This window comes from Chiroxiphia lanceolata, chromosome 4, assembly GCF_009829145.1.
Source record: "Chiroxiphia lanceolata isolate bChiLan1 chromosome 4, bChiLan1.pri, whole genome shotgun sequence".
In the NCBI taxonomy this organism is placed as follows: domain Eukaryota; kingdom Metazoa; phylum Chordata; class Aves; order Passeriformes; family Pipridae; genus Chiroxiphia; species Chiroxiphia lanceolata.
The window spans coordinates 45,729,545-45,751,816 of record NC_045640.1 but is presented as its reverse complement, the minus strand read 5'-3'; the positions used below and the strand labels follow the sequence as shown (position 1 = coordinate 45,751,816).

Genomic DNA, 22,272 nt, shown 5'->3' with positions numbered 1-22,272 from the left:
TTTCTGAGCCACAAACCAGAGCAGTTACATGTTGAATGCCATTTCCCAATTTTGAACTGTCTTTGTTAATTTCTTTTTCAAGTCCTGCCAGATTGTGGTGAGAACAGGCACAAGCATGAAATTAATTTCTTTCGCCTCTCAATGCCTGGAAGTGATGCTTTGACTCTATGAATGAATAAGATTTTTTTTTTGGTTAGTAAAGGTAAGAAGACCTGAGACATGAGGTCTGTGTGCATCTTTGCCAGCTTTGTGGGTAACTGGTAGGCAATAGAGAGATGCCACAAAGTAGCACCATAATAATCTGCTCCTACATCAACGTGTTTCTGTTGAAAAAGCCTCACAGCTGTACATCTGCCTCTACTCAGAAAAGAGGAAGTAGAAGGCTGGAGTATTACATAGGATCATTAAAATCTTAGGTTCAGCCTTACTGTGAATTATAGTTTGGAACTGGAAGATGGGACTAGAAAAATCAGGATAAACAGATGACTCAGAACATTAATACAATGCTTTTTTTTTGGCACATTGTCAATAACTATATCCTTTATTTATTTAAGGCAGTAAGTTTAGAATTTCTTGGGTAAAGCAAAAACATAGCTACATAATACATGCAAGATTTAAAAAAAATCCCAACCAACCCATCTACCCACAAAACAACATAACTTGCTGATATAAAGATTTGGGCTTTATTGTACTGGATCCTTTAAAAAAAATTCTACTCTAAAACATCTCAGTTTCTAAATTAAGATAGTGTAACAAAATGAAAGAGGGGCTTATCACAGATGCCTCTATATTCCTGTGGTCTGTATAATTCTGGAGTAGGTACCCACAATTTAATAAACAAGGTGAAATAAACTGACTTTAAATGTTACTTAAGGAAAACTAAGGCAGCAGATGAAAATCACATACCTGTAACGAGTAGACTCTGTTAGTATGCCCTTGCAGTGTGTGCAGACAGGTCTCTGTCTCTGGATCCCACACTTTGACCATAAAATCATATGCACCACTTACAACCCTTCTGCCATCATATTGAACGCACCGAACTGCAGCTACGTGGCCCATCAGAACGTGTAAACACTGGCCCGTCTCTATGTCCCAAACTCTCAGCGTAGCATCTCGAGACCCACTGACCACTCTGGAGGAACAAGAAAAACCCCTCCTGCACTTAGCATTGGACATAAAAGTATTAAAACAATTAAACTTGGGTATACATCAGTTATGAGTTGTAATTTGGGACATCAGATAGCATTAGTCCACCAGCCATTGAAGATCAGGCTTGGTGTGACATTTTATTAGGGTCTCAAATGACTGGAGTGTTCTTCTTCCTTGCTCTACTTACCTCCTCAGGATATGTATTTTTGATATAATTAATCAGTATTTAAAAAGGCACTTCATTCCTGAACAGCAAAACGATGCCATAATTCTGTGGACTGTTGTATCTACCTATGAAAGCTTATGAACACGCTAAACTCCAGCCAGTGCTATGAGCATTCTGTTTTAATGACTGAGTTTACTAATTGTAACAATTAAATAAAGATCTTTAGAAGTTTTACTTTTAACAGATAACAGTTATTCTGCTTGACTTTTTTTTTTTCTCAATTTATACTATTAAAAGCTTTTTTAGGCAGGAACAGAAACAAGAAGGAATTAATATTAATAGAATTTATAATGGAAAAACCTCATCGTTCTTCAAAAAAGAAATGCAACCAACAAGCTCTCTGTCAACAGCTCCATACCACAGTCAAATAACAGAGCTTTGCAAATGTTTGTTGAATCAAGACGTGGTTTACTATTAAAAAATTCTGTTATAATCAGTTAAAATTCAAATAAAGTACTGCAGTGACAATACTTAGAAAGTCACTTGTTTAAAATGAGTAAAAGTTTATAGCACTGACAAAAGGAGAAATTACTCAGTGTGGGAGACTGGATCACAGTTTAACAAGGAATTAGCTTTGAAATAACACAAAATGTGACTTTTTGAAGTACATGACTCAATTTTCAGTTCTTCATTTAGTATTCTTATGCTTTTGCTTCTATGAATCATCTCCTCCCTTATGTTGATTTATGTTTCGCCTGGTTTGTGTTTCACTCCATGTTGGATGAGGTACCCGAGTTTCACAAGCATTTTCTGTGCATACAAGTGTGTAAGTTACAGGCGAAGCCGTGGCTGTAACTCTGGACAAATCCGTACCTTTTCTCATGGAGATGCATGCAACGCACGGTGGAGGTGTGTCCGTACAAGGTGTGGATGCATTCTCCAGTCTCAGCGTTCCAAACCTTCAACGTTCTGTCTGTAGATCCACTGATGATGATATTGTCCCTCATTTGTGATGACCAGACTCCACCTGTGTGCCCAACCAGTGTTCTCAAACACTGAAAAGAAACATTTTCCTTAGTTTACCTTTTTGACAGAGTTGAATGGAAACTTTAAGGAAAAGCAATCTTGGAAGTAACAGTTGGCTCTCATAGTAAGAGCCAGAATACCCCTGGAGACTGCTTTCTGATTGAACAAAAAAAAAAATAAAATTCCACTTTTACAAAATATTCATCAAATTTGTCTCTCAATTGTTGGTACTTCAACTATAAGGAATTTTCCCTGTAATCTTCCCCCTGACAAACTAAACCATATTTCCAAATTTCTCAATACAAGGACATGTTTTGCAGCCTTGAGTTGTTTTCCTGGCATTTTTCTGACTCACTGCAGGATTTCCAATAGCTTTTTGAAGTGTGTTAAAAGTGGAGAGAGCATTCACTTGGTAGTTTTACCACCAATCTATAAACCATATACTTTTGTTGTATTTTTCTGTTTGTTTATCCAAGAGACATCCCACTCTGTAAGCCTTAGCTACAACATCAATCCTGCAAAAAAATTCATGTTTCAAACCTTTTTCAGACTTTACTGTTGCCCAGGAGAGGATCCCACACTACATAAGCACAGCCTACCTTCTTTGATCCCAAATGTATGACATGATTTCTCACCATGTACAGACTGTTTGCTCACACCTACTTCTATAAAACCCCCATCCTCCCAGAACAATGACTTGTCTCTGTCTCTCAGCCTGTTTGCCTTACAAATAATGACTACATACACTTTCTCACCAGGCAGCAATAAATGGTAATTAGCACAGACGAGGAAAGATCCATGCAAGACTCCTCCAGAAAGATACTTCATGAAGATTCTGCATTTACTTTAACAACATGATCTCTATAATTACCCACTTTCTAACCCATTTAAATATGTGCCATGTTGATTTTTGCATTATTCTATTTTCTTCAGTTTTGTCGTGGGGATACAGTCTTGCAGTGCACACAGCCATCTACTTCTGCACTATTATTTTTATCAGTCAAACCCGTAACTGCACAAGAAAAGAGGTCAAGGCAGTTTGAGGATATCTTTTTCTGTAATCTAATGCTAAGTGGCATTAATTGCCATGGCCTTCCTTTAACTGTTAGTTGACTCCTCTTGATGTAGTCCAATATTTTTTATCTGAGATAATGTATCCTAAATACCCAGTCTTTCAGTTTACTCCATGTAAACATTTACACATTTTAGCTTTCTAACTGTCCTGTCCTGGATCTTATTGTCCTCATACCTTTTGAAAAAGTGATAATTTTACCCCACAGGTTACTTTAGGAAAAAAAAAAATCATCAAACATAGATTATCTGGCTCAACTGTAATAAGAAAAACCATAACTTTGGTAGTTGTTTAACATCCTTGTGAGTTTCTGCTGAAATATTCTATTATCACTGCATGCTGTATTTCCATCACATGAATTTTCTCCCAAAGTAAGTATTTTTTCTGCATCAATGACAGTATACTAATTCCTATTGTTAATATCCCGTTCTTTCTTTCTGTTAATATCCTCAAGCATCCTTGTAAATGCCTTGCTTTTTTGCTGTACATAGATTTCCTGTTCTTTAACAATTTTTAAACAGTCTTCTGCAATTCCTGGCTCCTTGCTTAATTTACTGCTATCAAATCCATCTTTTTCAGTTCATAGCTGTTAGTCACTTTTACAGTTCTTTTTTTCTTATTTCAACCAATGTGCTCATATTTTAAGAAATCATCCTGCTAAAGCAGTAAGAACACAGTATCCTTATTTTGGGCTTTACATCTGTCAAGGGAATTATTTAGTCATGTTCATTTGCACAAACCAACCTTTAGGGTTTTTTTATTTTATTAATTCTTCAGCATCAGTAAGCAGGAGGGCTGCTACAGCACGTTTCCATTTTTCATACACAATTCCTGGCTCTCTTAAAGGTTTAGAGCAAATAGTCACCCTAGGTTTTGTAATTACTTTCAAAAAATTACTGAACAATAATTGTAAAGTCATGCTACTGTGCTCAATTTTATATATTTAAAGGAACATTTTGCTTTTGGGAGTACGATATGTACAAAGAAAGTATTTTTCATTTGTGTTTAGGTTGCCCTTTTCAATTAAAAAAAATGTAAATTTCTTTATGAGATCCTTCATTAGACAGTTTGTTGTAGAGAAGCCAACAGCAGCAGGGTGAGGCTGCCTATGGCTCGTAATTTTATTCTTACCCACAGTAGTATTAACAATCCCTTCAAGGATCTTCTGGGCGTGCAATGACAAATGTTTAATATACTCAGCTTCAACATTATGAAGTGGACACCTTTTACATTTAAACATGTTATTCTCAATAGCTGCCCTGTTGTTACCTGTACCATTAAACCAAGCTAAGTACACACAATACCAGTCTAGAAGGAAAACGTTCTGTTTTTCCAAGGCCTTTTCTACATCCTTGGATGTATGACTGATCCATGGTCAGTCAGTCACCTCAAAACAAAAAACCCGTGGGCTGAGCAGCCATGATGTTCTAATGTGAGTGAAATGTTCAGTACTGTCTTTTTGATTGCACATACTGGTTTGCTTCTCTAAGCCAAAATTAAATTATTGAAGCTTATTAAATTCCTGACTGATCTGGATCTAATTTAATAGGAAATATTTAAACCTAAAGCAAGTTAATTTTTTTTTTTGTGGCTCAGCAATATAGTAGCTTAGAATTAAAAAAAACCTCTGTATTTGAAATCAGAACCAGTAAAACAAACACCACATTTCAAGAACTTGAAAACAATGGAAAGAATGCTAGAAGACAAGTGAGAAAGGGGGATCCAGAAGGGTAAATACAGCCTAAATTAAGCTTTAAGGAAGATAAAGTAATGTATCTGTCCAAATTCTTTAAAATCCATGTCACAAATGACTCCACAAGAATAGCAGAATTGCCAAGAGAACACGGATATATGCCAGTGGTAACACGAGCAGCACTGCAATTTCACATCAAGGTGACTTTTTTGAACTAGACAGGTTTCTGTGTGGGAAAAGGTGACCCACACGTTTACTTCTTCTGATTCTTGCCCCAGACGGCGCTAAAGGCCACCCTGCAAAGTGGTCTAATGGCACAGCAGCATTTTTGATGTGCCAGTGCTCTACCTGTAGCTCATTTCCTCAAGAATTCAGCAAAGCTGCCAAATTACCTTGCCTGTAACCGCTGACCACACTTTGAGTGTGTTGTCATCAGAGCCGCTCACTATCCGGTTCCCACAGAACTGCAGGCACGTGATCACGTGGTCATCGTGCCCTTTGAGCACCTGACAATGAAGAACATGAAAAGGTACAGTCACAATTTAACGCAGCAGATTAGAGAGAAGCAGTAGAAACAAAATGCTCCTCTGATTCATAAATTGCAAAATGCTAGAGTTGCTTCAGTAATAATAAGGCCCCTTAATCCCGTGTGTCAAGTCTAATTTACCGCCAGCTGGGACCAAAGAAGGTGTTTTCCTCCTTCCATGGAGTGATGCTGCATTGCTTAGCAAGCACACTACAGCTACGGTAAACCTCCTAAAAGTACCAGGAAAAATCCCTAACAAAAGTAGCCTGAATTAGTAACTGAACATTGCTCGATTCCTCTACAGTTATTCCATCTCTTTATTTTTCAGTTGAGTTACTGTTACCTTTTGTTTCAATCTTGAACAAAAAAGGATGGGCCTGTATTATTTGCTGAGTATTTGTATTTCAGTGGTCAAGGCTGACTACATCTATTTTTTCCCTTACCAGCCAAGTATTGTATTGTGTTAAATGCCAGGCAGCACCAAAGTAAAAAACTAGAAAACCATTAACTCAATTAAATACAAACAAAAGCAACAATTTAATGCACTGGAAATGTGGATTGGAATGTTGCTTTATAGAGGTGGGATTTTCAATACTTGATTTTAGAAAAATTCTGTATCTTTTATCACAATACAGCAAAACCAACCCTTATCAGAATACATAGGATGAAGAATTTTTTATTTAAGATATCTGAGCATTTTTTCAATATGTTCATTGAAATGAAATGGCATTTGGATAATGCCAGAGGCTGTAATTTTAATAATAATTCCAAGATAACTTGATGTGGCATATCAAAGCAAGAAATATAGAACCCTTGCCAGAGATGTACATAAGTCATGGCCAAATAAACAGCAGGATACAGCCATAGGTTTTCCATGGGAATTATCTTGTTCTTAGTTTTATTATTTTGTTGTACAGTAATTAAGAAAGGAGATAAATTGCCTTAAAACTTTAAAAGGCCATGAGTATGGGTCTTATTCATATTTCTCACTGTTTGTTCAATACCAGGTTCGATTAGACAGTTGGTATTTTATTTACAAAAGGTTTGAAATACTGCTTCTTATCTTCATATTGGAAAAGATGTAATGATAACATACATATGTCATTAAAAGAATTTTAATATTTAGAAACCCCACAAAAATCTTAACATGGAATGAAGTCATTTAAAAATAAAGCATGAATTAATCACAGAATAGTTGCAGAGTATTTTTATGTTGCAACATGGCCCAGCTCTACCTGAGATTATCTGTCTCAAAGAGACTGGCATATTTATAGGAATTCATAAAATGGTACAGAAATTCCTGTAGTGAAAGAATTCTGCTGTATTGAAGAATAACACTTCGATTTGCCAATATGGTGCTCAGAATATAATTTAAACCCAAGGTAAGTTAAAATACAAATTATTTGTTTCTGTAGCAATACACTGCTTTTTGTGCATGGACAGTCTGGTTTGTCCAAAGGAAAAAAAACAATGTGCAAGTTGATCCTGCTTTGTTCATGGCACCGTGCACAGAGCTCAGAACCTTACCTTAGGCGATTTAAGTTCTCCTCGCCGCCAGTTGGTATCAATCCTGTGTTGTCTAATGTAGGCGCTTTTCCATGGACTGTGTATAAAGCCTGGTTTTATTACTTTCCTCCTCTTAATATGTAATGGTTCATCAATACCTAAAATGGATTTAGAAAAAAGGGTGAGGAGGGGAAGAGATGAGCCTACCCCACAGCATACACATTCCCTCCCAAATCTTTACAGCGACCCCTGACATTAAATTCAGCCGAGACGTAAGAACCTCCTGCATGGCACTCTTTGTGTGTCAGGGATACTGCCCTGCTTCTCAGCAAGTTATTCTGCATCTGTCCTTGTTGGTTCAACATAATCATTACCATAATCATGGCTGAAAATGCTCTAATTCATCATTCCTTGCTGGCAACCTACTAGCTTGGTTTTGGATCCCCCTTTCTGAGGCAATGCAGCAGAATATTGCCTTCTACAAAGGAGTATTGTCCAAAAAGCTCCATAATCACTCATATGCTTATTTTGGAACAGTTCAAGAATTAAACCTTTCTGTCCGTGGTTCTTCACTATGGTCACCCATCTTCATTGCCTTTAAGTTCACTGTGACTCCTCGTATTAGTGAGCTTTTAATTACTTTCTTGATTTGAAAGGATGACTGCTTTTGCCATTGTCCTCCTCTCCTGGCTGGAATTTAAGTATAGGTATGCCCTTTTTGAGTTGACACTTGAGCAGTAGTGCTTTGTTTTAGCCCTGCTACTACAGATACAGCTTTTTTTACAATTCTCTCACCCTGCACTTTTTTCTATGCAGCTCCTCTCTCCACTGCATCTCATTACTGGCAGGAGTCTAGTCTCTTGCCAATATGTGGATTTCACTCCTCTGCCTTTAGCCCTGCCTCTGGTGTCTCTGCCTACAAGTCTTGAATTAACGGTGCTCTCACGTTACTGAGCAGCTCAGAGGCCAACCAAGCTGCAATACTGGCCTGTTTGTCTGTGCTCTTGTGCCTGGATGCATTTAGTCTTACTCGTAAGCTCACAAATGTAGGCTCGTTCCTTTCTCAACCTTCTCTTTTTTTCTCATTCTGTCCTCTTAATCCATTTTCACTTAAGTTTTTAAGAGGAGAATCTTTAGAGGAGATTTAAGAGGTTAGAAACCCATTGCAAAAGAAAACAAATTCATTTAGGTGCCCTTACAAAAAGGCAGCTACGCTGACATCGTCATGTTTTTTGAAGCCTTTGCATCAACCTCTCACAAGTCCTTGTCTCCATACAGTCTGGACGTGGCCCTGTGTTTGCCTGTGTCTAAGAGTGACCACAGGCATGTGCTCTGCCCCCCAGAACAAACTCCTCGTTCATATAATGCTCCTTAAAAATAAAAGCTTTGTGCACATTATTCATGTGCCCAAATACATGGCTACTTTCCTGGGACTCTTTTTTTACCCCCATTCATATTACTGCTGAACCACCTATCTTCTTGATTTGGCACAAGCAGGATAATATCTGTGTCGCTAATGGGTTGTGTGTTCCTCTCTAAGCAATCCTGTTAGCAACTTCTCTCACTACCACGTGCCACTTCTGTGTTAATTTTCCTACAAGTGACGTGAAATTACAGCAGCCCTTCTACTGACCAAACAGTTTTTCCTCCGTGTCACAAACTGCAAGACTATACTCTATCAGTTTTACATCTCAGCTCTCATTTACTTTGGTTGTATAATAACCCTTAAAAAGCAAACCCAATTGTTTTCTAAAAACATACAACTGGTATAAATAGGGCATTCAAACTTAAACTCTAGTTTCATTTCTAGCACTCCATGGATTATTTCTGCTTCCTATTTCAACAGAGATACAAACCATGTAGCTAAAAGCATAACTAGCACTAAATCTAAAGTCACACAAATTGCCTTCGCAAAACTTTAAGCTTATTATGTAAATTAACTGCACTTTTTATGATAGCAACACTTCGACCATTATATCCATCTTTTTGCTCAGCCTTACCCTCCTCTTTGCATTTCTCTCTCCAGAGAAGATTATCTTCAGCCAGAATTCTCCAGTAACGACATGTCTGGGCTGCCTGCAGAAGGTCCCTGGGTTCCAGGAATGACAGCACATACAGTGCCAGCTGTAAAAAATAAGAAGAAAATGTATTTTCTGCAGTGCCTTTGAAAAGAAAAGTGAAGTAACTCCACATATTATCACACATCAGGGGCTGAAATACAGAAAATTGAAACACTAAATTATTAAACAATCTCAGAAACTTAACAGACTCCAGTTTATTCCTGTGGGCATGTGGGAATGTAACAATCATCTTAAGTAACTAAACCCATACAGACCACATCACAAAATGATTCTTGTATTTGCAAGAAAGTAGATGGCAGCTGAAATCATTATTATGCTTTTTTAAAAAACATAATCCATGTTACTGTGAATCATTAGCAGAATTATTACTGAAGTAATTATGGCTATGTTATTTCAGCTAACAAGTACACCAGAAGTTATTCTGAGAGTTGAACTACAAAGTACAGCACTCACTGTGTGAGCAAATAGGGATGTATGTTGTGATGAATAACATCACTCAGAAAGCCCAAATACAGAACAAGTAAATGTTATGTGCAGCTGAGCTCAAAAACCCTCTGCAGTGGTAGGAAATGCAGTGTACGTATCACTCATTTTCTGATGAGAACACAAACACATTCTTAGGTGGTGTTACAAAGGATTTTACGGACTGGGACGCAGAAGGATCTAAGTATGTAACTTTAGTACAATATGGTACCAAAATCACATGGGAAATCCCAATGAAAATAAACAGAAGATGAGCTTTTCCACATGAAATTAAAGGTTATTGGGAGAATTCAGACCTTGGCTGACTGAACTAAGCCTTATCGTGAACACCATAAACCCCCCAAAATCTCTACACATATCTTCAGATGTACTGAAGTCTTAAACAGGGGCAGAGGCATCTAAAAACCAATCCAACACACTAGGACAGCTACCATTAAGGGTATGATGACCGAGTACAGCTTTTGTACTTGTCAGCAACAATGCATCTCCCTAGTAATGGAAAATAAGTGTAAGATGCAGGAAAGTCCCTTTCATAGGTAAAAACTCTACAAAAAGAAAAATATTGACAAATAGTGATGCAGAGAACTACTTACATGATGAAACAGTGGGGTCTTTGTCAGTAACTAATAGGATGCAGAAGCTGTCAAGGAAATCAGATCATCCACTTTTAGTTCTGCTTGCCATATCTTTTTGTGTTTAGGGTTTTGAATTTAATTTTCAGCTGAAGTTATGATATATATAAATAGAGCCTGCCCTTCAAAGAAGCACAGACTGAAATTTAGTAAGGAAGTCATAACTGTAGGCTATTGACCTCAGCAGATTTTTGTGAGGTCTTATTTTGTGAGAAACATTTACTTTCAGTAATCTAGACCAGCCAGCAACTGAGCAGGAAATAAAAATTCAGTATGTCAGAACTGCATTTTGGTTGCACACACACCTTGTTTGCAAGTCATCACCTGCAGCTCAGAGGCAGCATGTACCACTCCACATTTGAGGGATCTGTGTCTTAAATTATGCATTAGATCCCACAGGCATCCCAGGCCATAAACCTGAAGAATCTTCCTCTGTCCCTGCTCAGGGAATCAGCATTTAGGATCTGGTGTAAGGCTCTCTATTACAGGAACAACTGTATCTCTCCTTTCGGACTTTCTGCTTTAATTCCTGGCATGTAAAATTATTGAAGAAGTGTTGTTTCCTCACACACATCACATAGTTTTGCATGTAGCAAGACTCAAACATGACACAGACCCTTTCCATTTTTTGCTGGATGTTCCTCAACTGACAGCAGAGTTTGTTTAAATATCACTCTACAGATACAGACACTTGCTAAGATGGTATTAATTAAACCTGTGAGCCAACTGATTCTAAACCAGGTTACATATGGGTAACATTTATTTTAGACTACATTTGTCTAAATGGTCATCAAGGGTCAACACAGCCCACAGCTGACTTTAAGATTAGTAGTGTATAAAGGATGACGTCCCTTTGTCTCAGCTCATGGATCTAGTTGTAAGAAAACTTCAGGTAGCAAGGATCTGACCTCTGACTGAACTGGATTTAGGACTACTCTCTGCTCTTGTGTTAATAATATCCAACAGTAAGCAGTCTCTTGCCTTTTTTCTTCACTCACACACATGGAACCAACAAAATTTCTATGGCTGATTTCAGCAACACTCCTCATCTGTTGGTTTCTAGACCTCATTTTCACAAATAAGTAACCTGAATAATTATTTCTAAAGTCTCAGCAAAAAACCAGGAGTATTTATTTCAGATTAATTGTTTGACTGCATGTTTCCTTAGGAGGAAAGTAAACATTTTCTTGGTTATTGGGCTATTATGTTACTGTCTTTGCATTGCAGAAAAGGTTTTGAAGCAAAGCCCTCCCATCCACATCATCTCCTTGTTCTGGTTCAGTCATAAAATCACTGCATTGCATCCAGCAGCACTGGAGATAACTACAGATGTTAACACGGAGCGACAACTCAAGGGAGCGTGTTCTCTTTGGTAGGGAAGCCTGCTCACAGAATTACTGACCCTAACAACTTGTTCGTGCCCCCACAGCTCAGTGTGTCACCCCCCACTGCAGCCAGCATTAAACAGCTGAGGACAGCACCGCTTAGGAGATCTGGGTGAAGGAAAAGGAGAGGAGATGGTGGAGTCAGCTCGACAGTTTTTTTAACCCGGTTAATTTTGGTGACAGTGACTCGGGGTTAGGAAGCAAAAATTATTTAAGCCAACTTCACTGGTGAAGTCAGCCTGTCATGAAGCACTTACAATATTCTGGTTTCAAGAGGCAAGAAACCTACTAAAAATAAACAAATTAACATGAGTAGTTTACAATGGAGTTAAGAAACCCGAGTGAGAAAGAAAATTTTACTGCTATATAGTGTATCTTTTCTGTCAAGAAATTGTGAAAGCTGAAATAATAACATGATCTTTAGTTACAGTGTAACTAGACCCCCGGTTGTACTTGAATTAGTACTGCCACAAAATCATGCAAAGAGAACTGATCTGTGAGTTCCTGTTATCAATAGAAGTTGCAAAGTATCTTATGTCTCCCCAAAATACAAAGTCTTTCTGTCTTTCTTGGCCTCTGAACTAAGGCTGCTTTGGGTAGCTTCTTAGAAACATGGCAACCATGCAGAGGTCCTACTGAACTCTCCTCCTGCCCCAGTGTCCTTTCCATTCCCGAAGAAGGCTGCTGCAGAAAGTGCTTCTGTAAATACTAATCTTATGTCCTGTGTACTAAGTTAATACTCATTGCATAAACTGATTCCAACCCTTACAAATGCCAGCCAGCAAGGGAAGGCTGTGACACTTCCTGACATGTGAAGATATGACAGTATATAAACAGAAAGAAGGGTCTTGTACATCTAAGTATTCAAAAATCGGATATACACCAGAAAAGAATGTCAAGAAACAGAGATAAGAAACAGTCTTCAGCTAATAAGACCATGTTAACACAGCAACCAAATACTAGCACCCAAATATCTTAAAAGAACTTGTTTTGTATAGCGTTAGTACCTAAGACTTAGAAACACTTAAGCGCTCATGAAAATTTTCATACAGAAAACCCAACATATGGTAGATCTGGCAAAAGAAAATAAGACTTCCTCCCCTCTCCAAATAACAAACATTTCCAAGTCCCTAAAATCAATCAAGGTCAGAAGCATCATTTCTAAATTAACTAAAATACATTTATTTAATAACTGCAGAAAACTGGGTTTACACTCTTTCATATCCACCCTCATGTTCTAGTTGTGAGGACATCACGAATTACTCTTCTGTGGACAGCATTTAGTTACACACACTGAAATCTAAATCTTACTTTCTCTTTAACCTGATACAACATGATCTGATTTCCAGTAAAGGATTTACTGTAACACGTCTGCTTAATTACGGCTTGGCTTTATCCTTAGCAAGAAGTGCTTTTCTGGTTTTACTTTTGGTTTATTTGGTAGAGATATTACGGCTCCACTTCTTTAAAATAAATTCAAAGGTAACATTAACAAAACTCCCACCACTAAAAGGATTAAAAAATAATGCTTATACTTACAGAATAAGGTGCAGAGAGGTCTTACATCCAGAGGAAATTTTTGTATGTGTTGCCCTAACAGAATTAGTTCTCAAAAAAAAGAAAAGCTAAATTGGCCCAATTAAGATACAAAGATATTTTTAAAGCTACTGGGATTTTGCTTAAAGGGGTCATCTGTATTTCCAGGTATCTGAATGATTATCGAGAGATAGAGGTACAGTAACCTGAAATTACATCAGCCATGTTATGGCAGCGTACCAGATTGTGACCCTCTAACATCAGTTGACATCACTACGCTGGCAAAATTAGCATTAAGTTTTTAAAGATGGTAGCCAGCGTGCTGCATAATCCAGTATGAACCTGTTTTTCTCACCTCTTTTGGGAGCAAGGAAATGAAGTCTCTTTGAAACTGAGGCTCTATCACTTGCATCATGTGTTTTACTTGTGTTGGTTCACAACTATCAATGAGTTCATCTAAAGCAAGTAACTTCTCTGGTCCACTCCAGCTCTGCAAGGAAAGAAGAAGAAAGAAACAGTAAGCTTAGTTTAACACACTAGTTTGGTTTACATCAGTAAGTGCCATTGCTTTGCCAATAAGGCAAATTAAGTTTGCTCATCGACCTATATACAAGCATATAAAAAGCCAAGAGATAAATGCTCATGCTAATGACACAAAAATGAGGAGTTAATCAACACAAAATATTCAAAATTACTACACTGATTCATAAGCTAAGAAAGGATTTGTTATATGCACACATACAGATTGGCAATTAAATAGATAATAATATTTAGTAATAATAATTAAATTAATTAAGCTTCTTTTGAAGTTGATGAAATCTACACACACGTTACAGAGAACGACGGGGTTGCAACAGAATGCGTTCCCTCTCTGTCTTTCTCCATTGTGCATTCAACTGAGATGGTAACTTCTAACCTTCATATTTCATGTGGTAGACCCAAATCTTGAAATGAGAGGAAAGGAAAATAAAAAACTTTCTCTAAAAGTACATTTGCTTACTGCCTGCTTATTATTACAGTGTGTCCCTAAGCGACAATGTTGTAATTTCAGAATCCTGGCTATAAACCAACACATATTTTGTAAGTATCAATTTACACTTGAATAAACAGGGAATTTTGATTGGTAATTTTCTTACTTCACATTTTTACTAATGGGCACCATAAAGTTTGAAGATTTTAATAAGGCACTCAATTGAGAGTATAGCAGATTAGGAGCATCATTTGTAAAAAAAAAATTAATAACTTAAAATATACTGCACATCTGAAAAACATGTCTTAAACTCATCTGTGCTCATCAAAGAGTTTTGATTTGTTATGTGAAAACAATTTAAAGAAAATATAATTTCTACAGGAAAAAACAACAACTACCACTAACTAATTTAGCAACAGAATTAGAGCACGAATAAAGCCTTAGAGAGAAAATGAGACATCACAGTTTTTGAGAGCAGATTCACATTCATAATCTCGAATGTCTTCTAGAGTGACACTTACAAGTAAATTAGCACATACAAATGATATTACAGTTATGGCAAGAGGCTAACTGAAATTAAAAAAAAAAAGGCAAGATACCTTACAATTAAGATTTCTGTATTAATCTGCCATGTATCTCAGGACCATTATTACTCATGCTCTAAATTTCTGTTCTCTGGATTTGACTCTGACAATTCACTCCGGTCTCCGCAATACTACAATGTTTGTATACTGTGCAGTTTCTGCAGAACAATGAGGCAAGTGAAGAGGAAGGTGGAATTTCTGAAAGCGAATGCAAAGCAGATAAATACCCAGCTTTACTCGATGTAGAAAGATCATCATGTTGCATCATTTCTCCCTAATTAAAATGTCAAAATACTTGAAATGTCAATAAAAGCATCATTTACCCAAACGATGACCTGGGGAACTTTCAGGTGACCCCATTCCATCAGGAAGTGTGAGAGCAGCCCATGTGCAGCAGCTCACTCACCCCAGTTCCACACTCTCACTCTACAGCAAACGCATGGTTGATACTGGACAGCCTACCCTACTGCAGGAGGGGAAGAAAGTTCCTGACCTAAGCCTTTCCATGCACTGTTGGCAATTGGTAAAATAGACTAAACTGGCAAAAAAAATATTCCCCATCCACCTGTGTGTATGTAGAGTGTCACCACAGGAGATGAGGATTTCTGTGTCTCATATCCAATACCTCAGAATATTAAAAAGAAACAGGAATGTCTCAGCCGAAGCTGCAGCAGTGCTGTTGTAAACAGCTTTTATTATAAATTTCTTTCAGTAGAAACAGTTGCATCACATAGCAGTTCTCCATAAATCATGCACTGAAGAACTGTTTATCTCACCAACTTTCCAACTGCTGTTTGTTTCATTAACCCAGAGCTTAGCTGGCGTTAGGTACAAACGTTTGCAGTCTTTAATCTCATCTGTCAGCTGTGTTTGAATTCAGAAGAATTAAAAAGAGGGAAAGTAATACCTGTGTTACTTCCTTATAATCTAAATTTCCAAGGGCAGTCTACTTTTAATTTATAAGCAGCTATGTTTACTAAATTAGAACAACTCCACCTGAGGAGCATTGTTTGCTGCTGTGGCAAATGCTGCTAGCAGTTACCAACAGGTTATTGATTAATAATGTCACTGTACGCTATCTTAATCTGTAACTCCCTTACACTTATTTGATTTTTAAAACATAATACAGATCTGAAGAGAAAAGGGAAAAGATTCAAGAATGGGGAAGAGATGCTAATGACTAAAAGCAGCACTCTCTTTTATCTGTCCATTCATCATTAGGGGATGCGTACAGGCAGCTTCTTAAGGCTTTTTTAAAGCAATCAGCTGCTACAAAATGTTGTCTCTAGGACACTGTCCCCTTAGTCTTTCACTTGAGCAAATAAACCTCCAGTTACAGCTGGTAAAGGGTCTCTGAAGGAAATGTCTGACATGGAAAACTGGGATGAAGCCTCGCCAGATAAACACAACTGCTTGCGTTAACAAAGGCAAGACTAGTAAACTCTGTTTCTGCGCCCTCTAGTTTAATCCATTTGCAAAAACATTGTATGTAGTTCATTAGGTGAAGAGCGTAAGGAGTAAGTTTGTGTCTTTGATAAGAAACAACAGTGAACAAATGTTGCAGAAGAAAAAGAAAAAGTAAATGCTTGCCAAGTAGCTTGCAAAGTTTCAAACGCTGTAGATGACTGGAGACTTCTGAGCCATGTGGTGTAGTGTCCAGATGCCTTGGATTTCTACCTGGCGATTCCCTTTCAAATTGAAGATCCTTATAAAGAATATACTTTAAAAAGCTTTTGCTTAATTGGCTTTTCTTGTCTTCTAAACTTGAATTTAATTTTAATGTAAAATTAAAATAAAGCTTTTATTATGGGCAGGGGTCTCCCTAGAATAGGTTAACTCCAGGATTCATTCACATAACCACTGGGAAGCCAGCAAGGCCTACTGATACTCTCCTTTGAGTGATTCCTAAACAAACATACCTCCTCTTTCTTCCTATTTCTTCAGAAAGGTGTTGATTTGTCAGCCAAGGTCTTTTGTCTGGTTCATACCATTTCCTCACTCAGTATTGCAGCTGATGCAACCATGGCACTACCTACTTGAAAACTATCCCTTCTTTCCCCATTTTGTTATTGTGTGTAAATGTCTTCCCTTTCTTATAATCAATATAAACAACATCTTTGCTATTCTACAACTTCCATCTCATCTGTCCTGTCTGACCTGCCACCTTTCTTTTTATCATCATCTGTTTCTGCACCTCTACTCTTCCATGGCCTATGCTTTTCTATCGCTCAGACCTCATCTGCTGCCTTCAATTTGTACAGTTACAGTTTGTAGCAATCCTTTTGCTGTAATAGTTACATTAAGGACAATCTATTTTAAAGGGTTTAAATTCACGGTGCTGTTCTCCATTACTAAGTTCTGTTAACAGAGGTCTGTCATGATGAAGCCTTGCAGGAAGGGCTCTTCTTGGAGTTTGCTTCTGTTCAATTCTTGGATCAGTTATTGAGAACCCTGCCATCCCCCACCTCAAAGGTATCTCAGTCTGGATAAAAATAGCACATAAGCACTGAAAGAAACACCATCTACATTAGCAAGCAGTTTGTCACACCAGCAGGGATTCAGGAGCAGCTGGTGCTAAAGCCCCCACATTAACCCATATCAGAGTCCCAAACCCCAGTCTGGTCCCCCGGGTTGAACACTTGCAGTACATGTGATGGACCCTGTCTAGAGGAGCTGTAACAGGTTCAGACCCTACATCCCTGCTAGGGGTTTGATAACATAGGAGTTTCTTCTGAAATCAGTTGAGTACGTAGGTAACAAAACTGCCATGAGAGTCAAATCAATAAAAAATAAGCCAGGATGGTCAGGAGACCTGCTACAAGTCTGCACTATACCTCTGAAACAAACCGATAACAGTGCTACAGTCAAGAAGGGTCTGTAGTTGTAGTGCAGATCTCTCCCAGTCGGTGTATAGGAAAGAAACACCAAACCCTTGACCTAGTCCCACCACAAGACACAGAGCAGAAAATGCTGCAATGCTGGTTATGATACAATCTTTACCACCTGCTTCACATAAGAGGTGGACTATTCAGTTGTACATGTTTTCATTCCCAACCGTCTTTGGAAGAATAAGAAATGGAGAATGGTAAGTAATTTGAATTTAGGTGGTTCAGCCAACTATTTGTGTAAAAAAAAGGAACAGGGCTCTTGCCAGCCAAAAATGGCAAAAGCATTTTGGACATTATCTAAACTGCTGTGAAAAAAACCGCTTCCAATTTTAGGTAAAATAATTGCATACACTTGTTATTCAAAGTGATTGCCTATATCAGTGTGTATGGAACAACTTTTCAACATCAATATTCCATGAAAATGCAATTTTTTTACACATTACTTAAACAAAACAAAGTATGTGAAGTAGGAAGAATGATGAAAGAGAGAGCTTAGTAATTTTTTAAGCAATACCATCTCTGACTGAACTTAGCATCCAATTGATATTTTTCCTTATGGCAAGCAATTTGGTAACTTAAAAATAAAACTTCTTTGTAAAGATACACTTGGGTACCGAGTTTTAAAAAACTCCTATGGTGGATTTTAAAAAGACCTGAAGCCAAGAGCCACTGCAAACCAGAAAAAACAAATGGGCCTTTAAGAAATTAAATGGTTTGGATTTATTAAAATGCTTTTCTTTTTTTCCTTCCAGACTTCATCAAAATCAATATACAGCTTTATTTTTAAAGGGCAAGTGCAACTACACAATTGTTTCTCCCTTCTGCATTATTTTGTTACTTTCAAAATAAAAGGCTTGATCAACTATAAAACATAACAGCAGGAAGAACATATAAAAAATGAATTAAAAAAAAATTATAGACCATCTTACGTTTTCTTAATATTTGCAGAGTGGCCTTGTTTTATCTGAAAAGATAACATAGGAGAAGAACTGAAGGCTAACTACAGGTGAGAGTCCTCAAAATAACTGATAATCACTGGTCACTGACAGCTGCTATGCCAAAGAACAGTTCTACTTTGAAACAGTACATATGTCCACCTAACATGCCCCTGGAAATTTAGCTTTCAAATTAATTGGAAATAATATTTTAATATAAAATATGAGTGCTATTAAGTAAGCCTAGCCAGTATACAGTACATGAAGAAAGCTCTCTCGTTCCTCTTTCTCTACAGGAAAAACTTTGTACTGCAAGGATGATGCTGCATGTGCCATTTAATCCTGCCCTTTGGGCAGAGCTAGCTCCCCTATGAATGTGCTTTTATCAATTGGCTATTTAAGACTCGCCCCTTTCGTGAAACTCATGTGAAAAATAAGCACATAGAAAATGAGGAGGCAAGCAGATGTAACACTGAGATAGAGCTGTGTGACTTAGAAAGCTTTTGATTCTAAAATAAGGGACTCCCTTTTGTGAATACAATAAAAAGATGTGATCAATAAGTGCTACTCAAAGATCTCCAGTTAGGAGAGACCCTCCCCTCCCCGCCGCTCTTTCAATGGTATAAATCAGTATTTAGGCATTTAGTATTGCAACTAAGTATTTTGAAAAGTTGAAGTATCTAATTATACACTTAGTAAAGTATGTTTTCTACATTACAAACCGTATGTTTGCCTACACAGACAAAATTTTCATAGGCTTACAGGCTACTTTTCCTTATCGTGATGAAACAGTCGATAGCATTTGCTTTTACAGTCTGCATCAGTGTCTCAAACATTCCAGCCTTTCATAATCTTTTTTTTAAAATATGTAACTATCGATAACTATCAATCTTATGTGAAAATACATGTTGTACATTGTTGATAACAAAATAGCTTTTGTTAGCACCAGCGTTTTAACATTACAAAACGTTAAATACAATGTAGTATTATATTACCATATATACAAAGTACCATTCAAATATGATTCTTAGGGGTTAAAAAGACATATTTCTATGAAAAGTCTCAAAAAAGATACACCATAGTAATTAAATGTGAATATTTTTAAGAAACTGAATGATGTGTACAAGAACCTTAATTTCAAACTTCCACTGGTTTAAGCAGATCATAAATGCGTAAAAATAAAGAGGAAAGAGGTTCTACATTATTATTTTAATGTTCAGAACTGACAGTGATTGAGATCAATGGTATTATGTGGCAGCATGAATCAAGCCAAAAGCAGGTTTCTGCCTGCAAAATTGTATGCTAGCTACTGTATATTACTCTTCTATTTTTGCCTGTTACAGTAATTGAAACAATGCCTGTATTTGTTACTTACTCCTTTTGAAAATGTTTTTAGAAGTAACAATTTTTTAATCAAGATAGGAAGACATAATATTTCCATTTTTCAAATCAATGACTAGGACTCATGCCTGCTTCTTAAAAATACAGAGCAAAATGTACAGTAGAGATCTCCACGATACAGTTGAGGAGCAGGAGCAGAGGCCTGCCCCAAATTGTGTTTGTACTAACACACACAGAATTGGCTTAGGTGCTCCCAGACTGGTGTCCAGGTAGATTTCAGTTTTGACCTGAGCAAGTGTCCATAGAACTGTTGGGTTAAGTTTGTTTTTAGGTGCTATTGAAGGTGGTTGAAAAGATACAAAAAACCTTTTCCCTCCCTCCCTTTGACTATGTGCACATGTACTGGCTGACATGTTCAGTACACAAAGATCAGTAAAAATACACACTGAGTTTCCTTTTAATCTATTTTTGATAACCTTTTCTTTCTATTCTTAGAAGACACCAGACTTATGACAAATCTAGTGCTATACCTGCACTGAAGCAAACCATGCACTAAAGCTTACTAGTCTCAAGTGAAAACGTCTCAAGTTAGCTCGAGGCAATGAACGTAGCCATTACATGTTGACAGACTTGGCAGAAAATATGAAAGTACTAAACAGGAAGGGTTATTTTATTAAGAAACCAGCGAAAGCCGTTATTTTTTATCAGTCTCTACAGTAACTTGCTGAAACAGGAACCAACAATTCCTTAAAGTTGATGCCCATTTGTTTCTGCAACAGAACACAAAATCAATGGCAGAGGCATTCTGGATGTATAAGGAGGACTGACTCTGCCGAAGCAATCTCCTACTTAAACCATGGGGGTTAGCTGCTTCAGATGTTCCTTTCTCTGAGCACTGGTTACCTGAAACATTTTCAGCCATTCCTGAAGGCCTGATGGTGGCTGCACAGATGTAATGCGGCGACGCTGCTGTCCCTGGCCATTGGCTGCCCTCAGGTCCCCAAAAGTAGTAGGTGTGGCGGAACATGGCACCAGCCCCGTAGTACTACGATACAAACAAAAAGTGACAGTCATAAATCAAACATTAAGGAAAATTCAGAAGTCTATTGCAGAACAAAAAAATCTAGTACATAATTTGCAACTATTACTGAAACTCTTTAGCTTCATGCAAAAGCATTAATATGAAAAATTGTGCTGCTGGTCACTCAAGAGGTCAGTCCCTCACTTGGATAAATCTGCTTGCTTCTATCACTGCAGCGCTAACCCTCCAGCTTGGGGAGAAATGGGGATCACCTTTCAGGGCTGAAAAATTACCACTCTGTTAACTGGCCAGCAGGTTGCCTACAAAAATTCAGGTTTATATATTCCGTCCCCTGCCAGGATACTCCTTTCCTTCTAGGCTCCACTGGTGCCTTCTGACTGGGGCTGTAGGAAGCCAGAGCTCAGAATCTCACCTGTATGTGAAATGTACTAGTGCAACTTTATCCTCAAACAGAAAGAAAAAAAAGGTATCTATTTTTATCTCTTAATATATTTTGTTGACAAAGATCTAATAATATCAAGCAGTTCTAGTGGCTTAGTGATCTAGAACTGGGCTTTGAAATACTGTATACAGTCTTTTAAAGTTTGCGTGTTGATGAATGACAGAGGAATTAAAGGGGTGGGGGGTGAGGTGAAAAGGGAAAAGAAGCCAAAGGTGCTCTCTGAATTAGTGTGATTTTTTCACTCTGACATGTTAAAAACCAGCTCATTCATATGGGATGGAGCTTTTAAAAGAGCTGGGATTAAGCTGCTATTGTGGGAGCCTAAAGAAATACAGCTGACTGTGTTTTCTGGTTTGGAGTTTTTTGGGGGTTTGAGGTTTTTTTGTGGGTTTTTGTTTGGTTTGTTTTTTTTTTTTTTAACATAATGTAAAGTACTTTGTTCACAGAATAACAAAGTTGTATTCCCTAGCAGGAAATACAGAATGCTGGTAGTATTTGCATAAGCATGAAAATTTTAAATACAGTGTACAACTCCAAAAAACCCTTTGCTTTTGTGCAGGATAAATCCAGCTTTTTTGTAGGTATGAGCTTATAGGTTTTACTGGTTTTTCAGTGGCTACAGGAATAGCTTTAAATGATGCAAGGCAAGTTCATTTTAATATTTACCTCATTATGCTCTACAAATATTTCACTCTACTCTTCCTTGTTCTGAAGGACAATCATAGCATGTCCTAACATTTACCCAAACTGGTCAAGAAAAGTAAAGATCGGTTTGAGCAGGCATATTTTTAACTGTTCATTTTGCTGAGTAATAA

At 37.5% G+C, this 22,272-nt stretch overlaps 1 protein-coding gene across 1 annotated transcript in view; it reads right to left on the bottom strand.

Annotated features, from left to right (window-relative positions):
- FBXW7 (F-box and WD repeat domain containing 7) overlaps positions 1-22,272 on the bottom strand; it is a 179,399-nt gene that overhangs the window by 6,490 nt on the left and 150,637 nt on the right. The window contains 7 exon segments of the mRNA XM_032686024.1: positions 907-1,132; positions 2,189-2,370; positions 5,499-5,612; positions 7,160-7,296; positions 9,139-9,262; positions 13,611-13,745; positions 20,877-21,018. Coding sequence (XP_032541915.1) covers positions 907-1,132; positions 2,189-2,370; positions 5,499-5,612; positions 7,160-7,296; positions 9,139-9,262; positions 13,611-13,745; positions 20,877-21,018 — 1,060 coding nt within the window.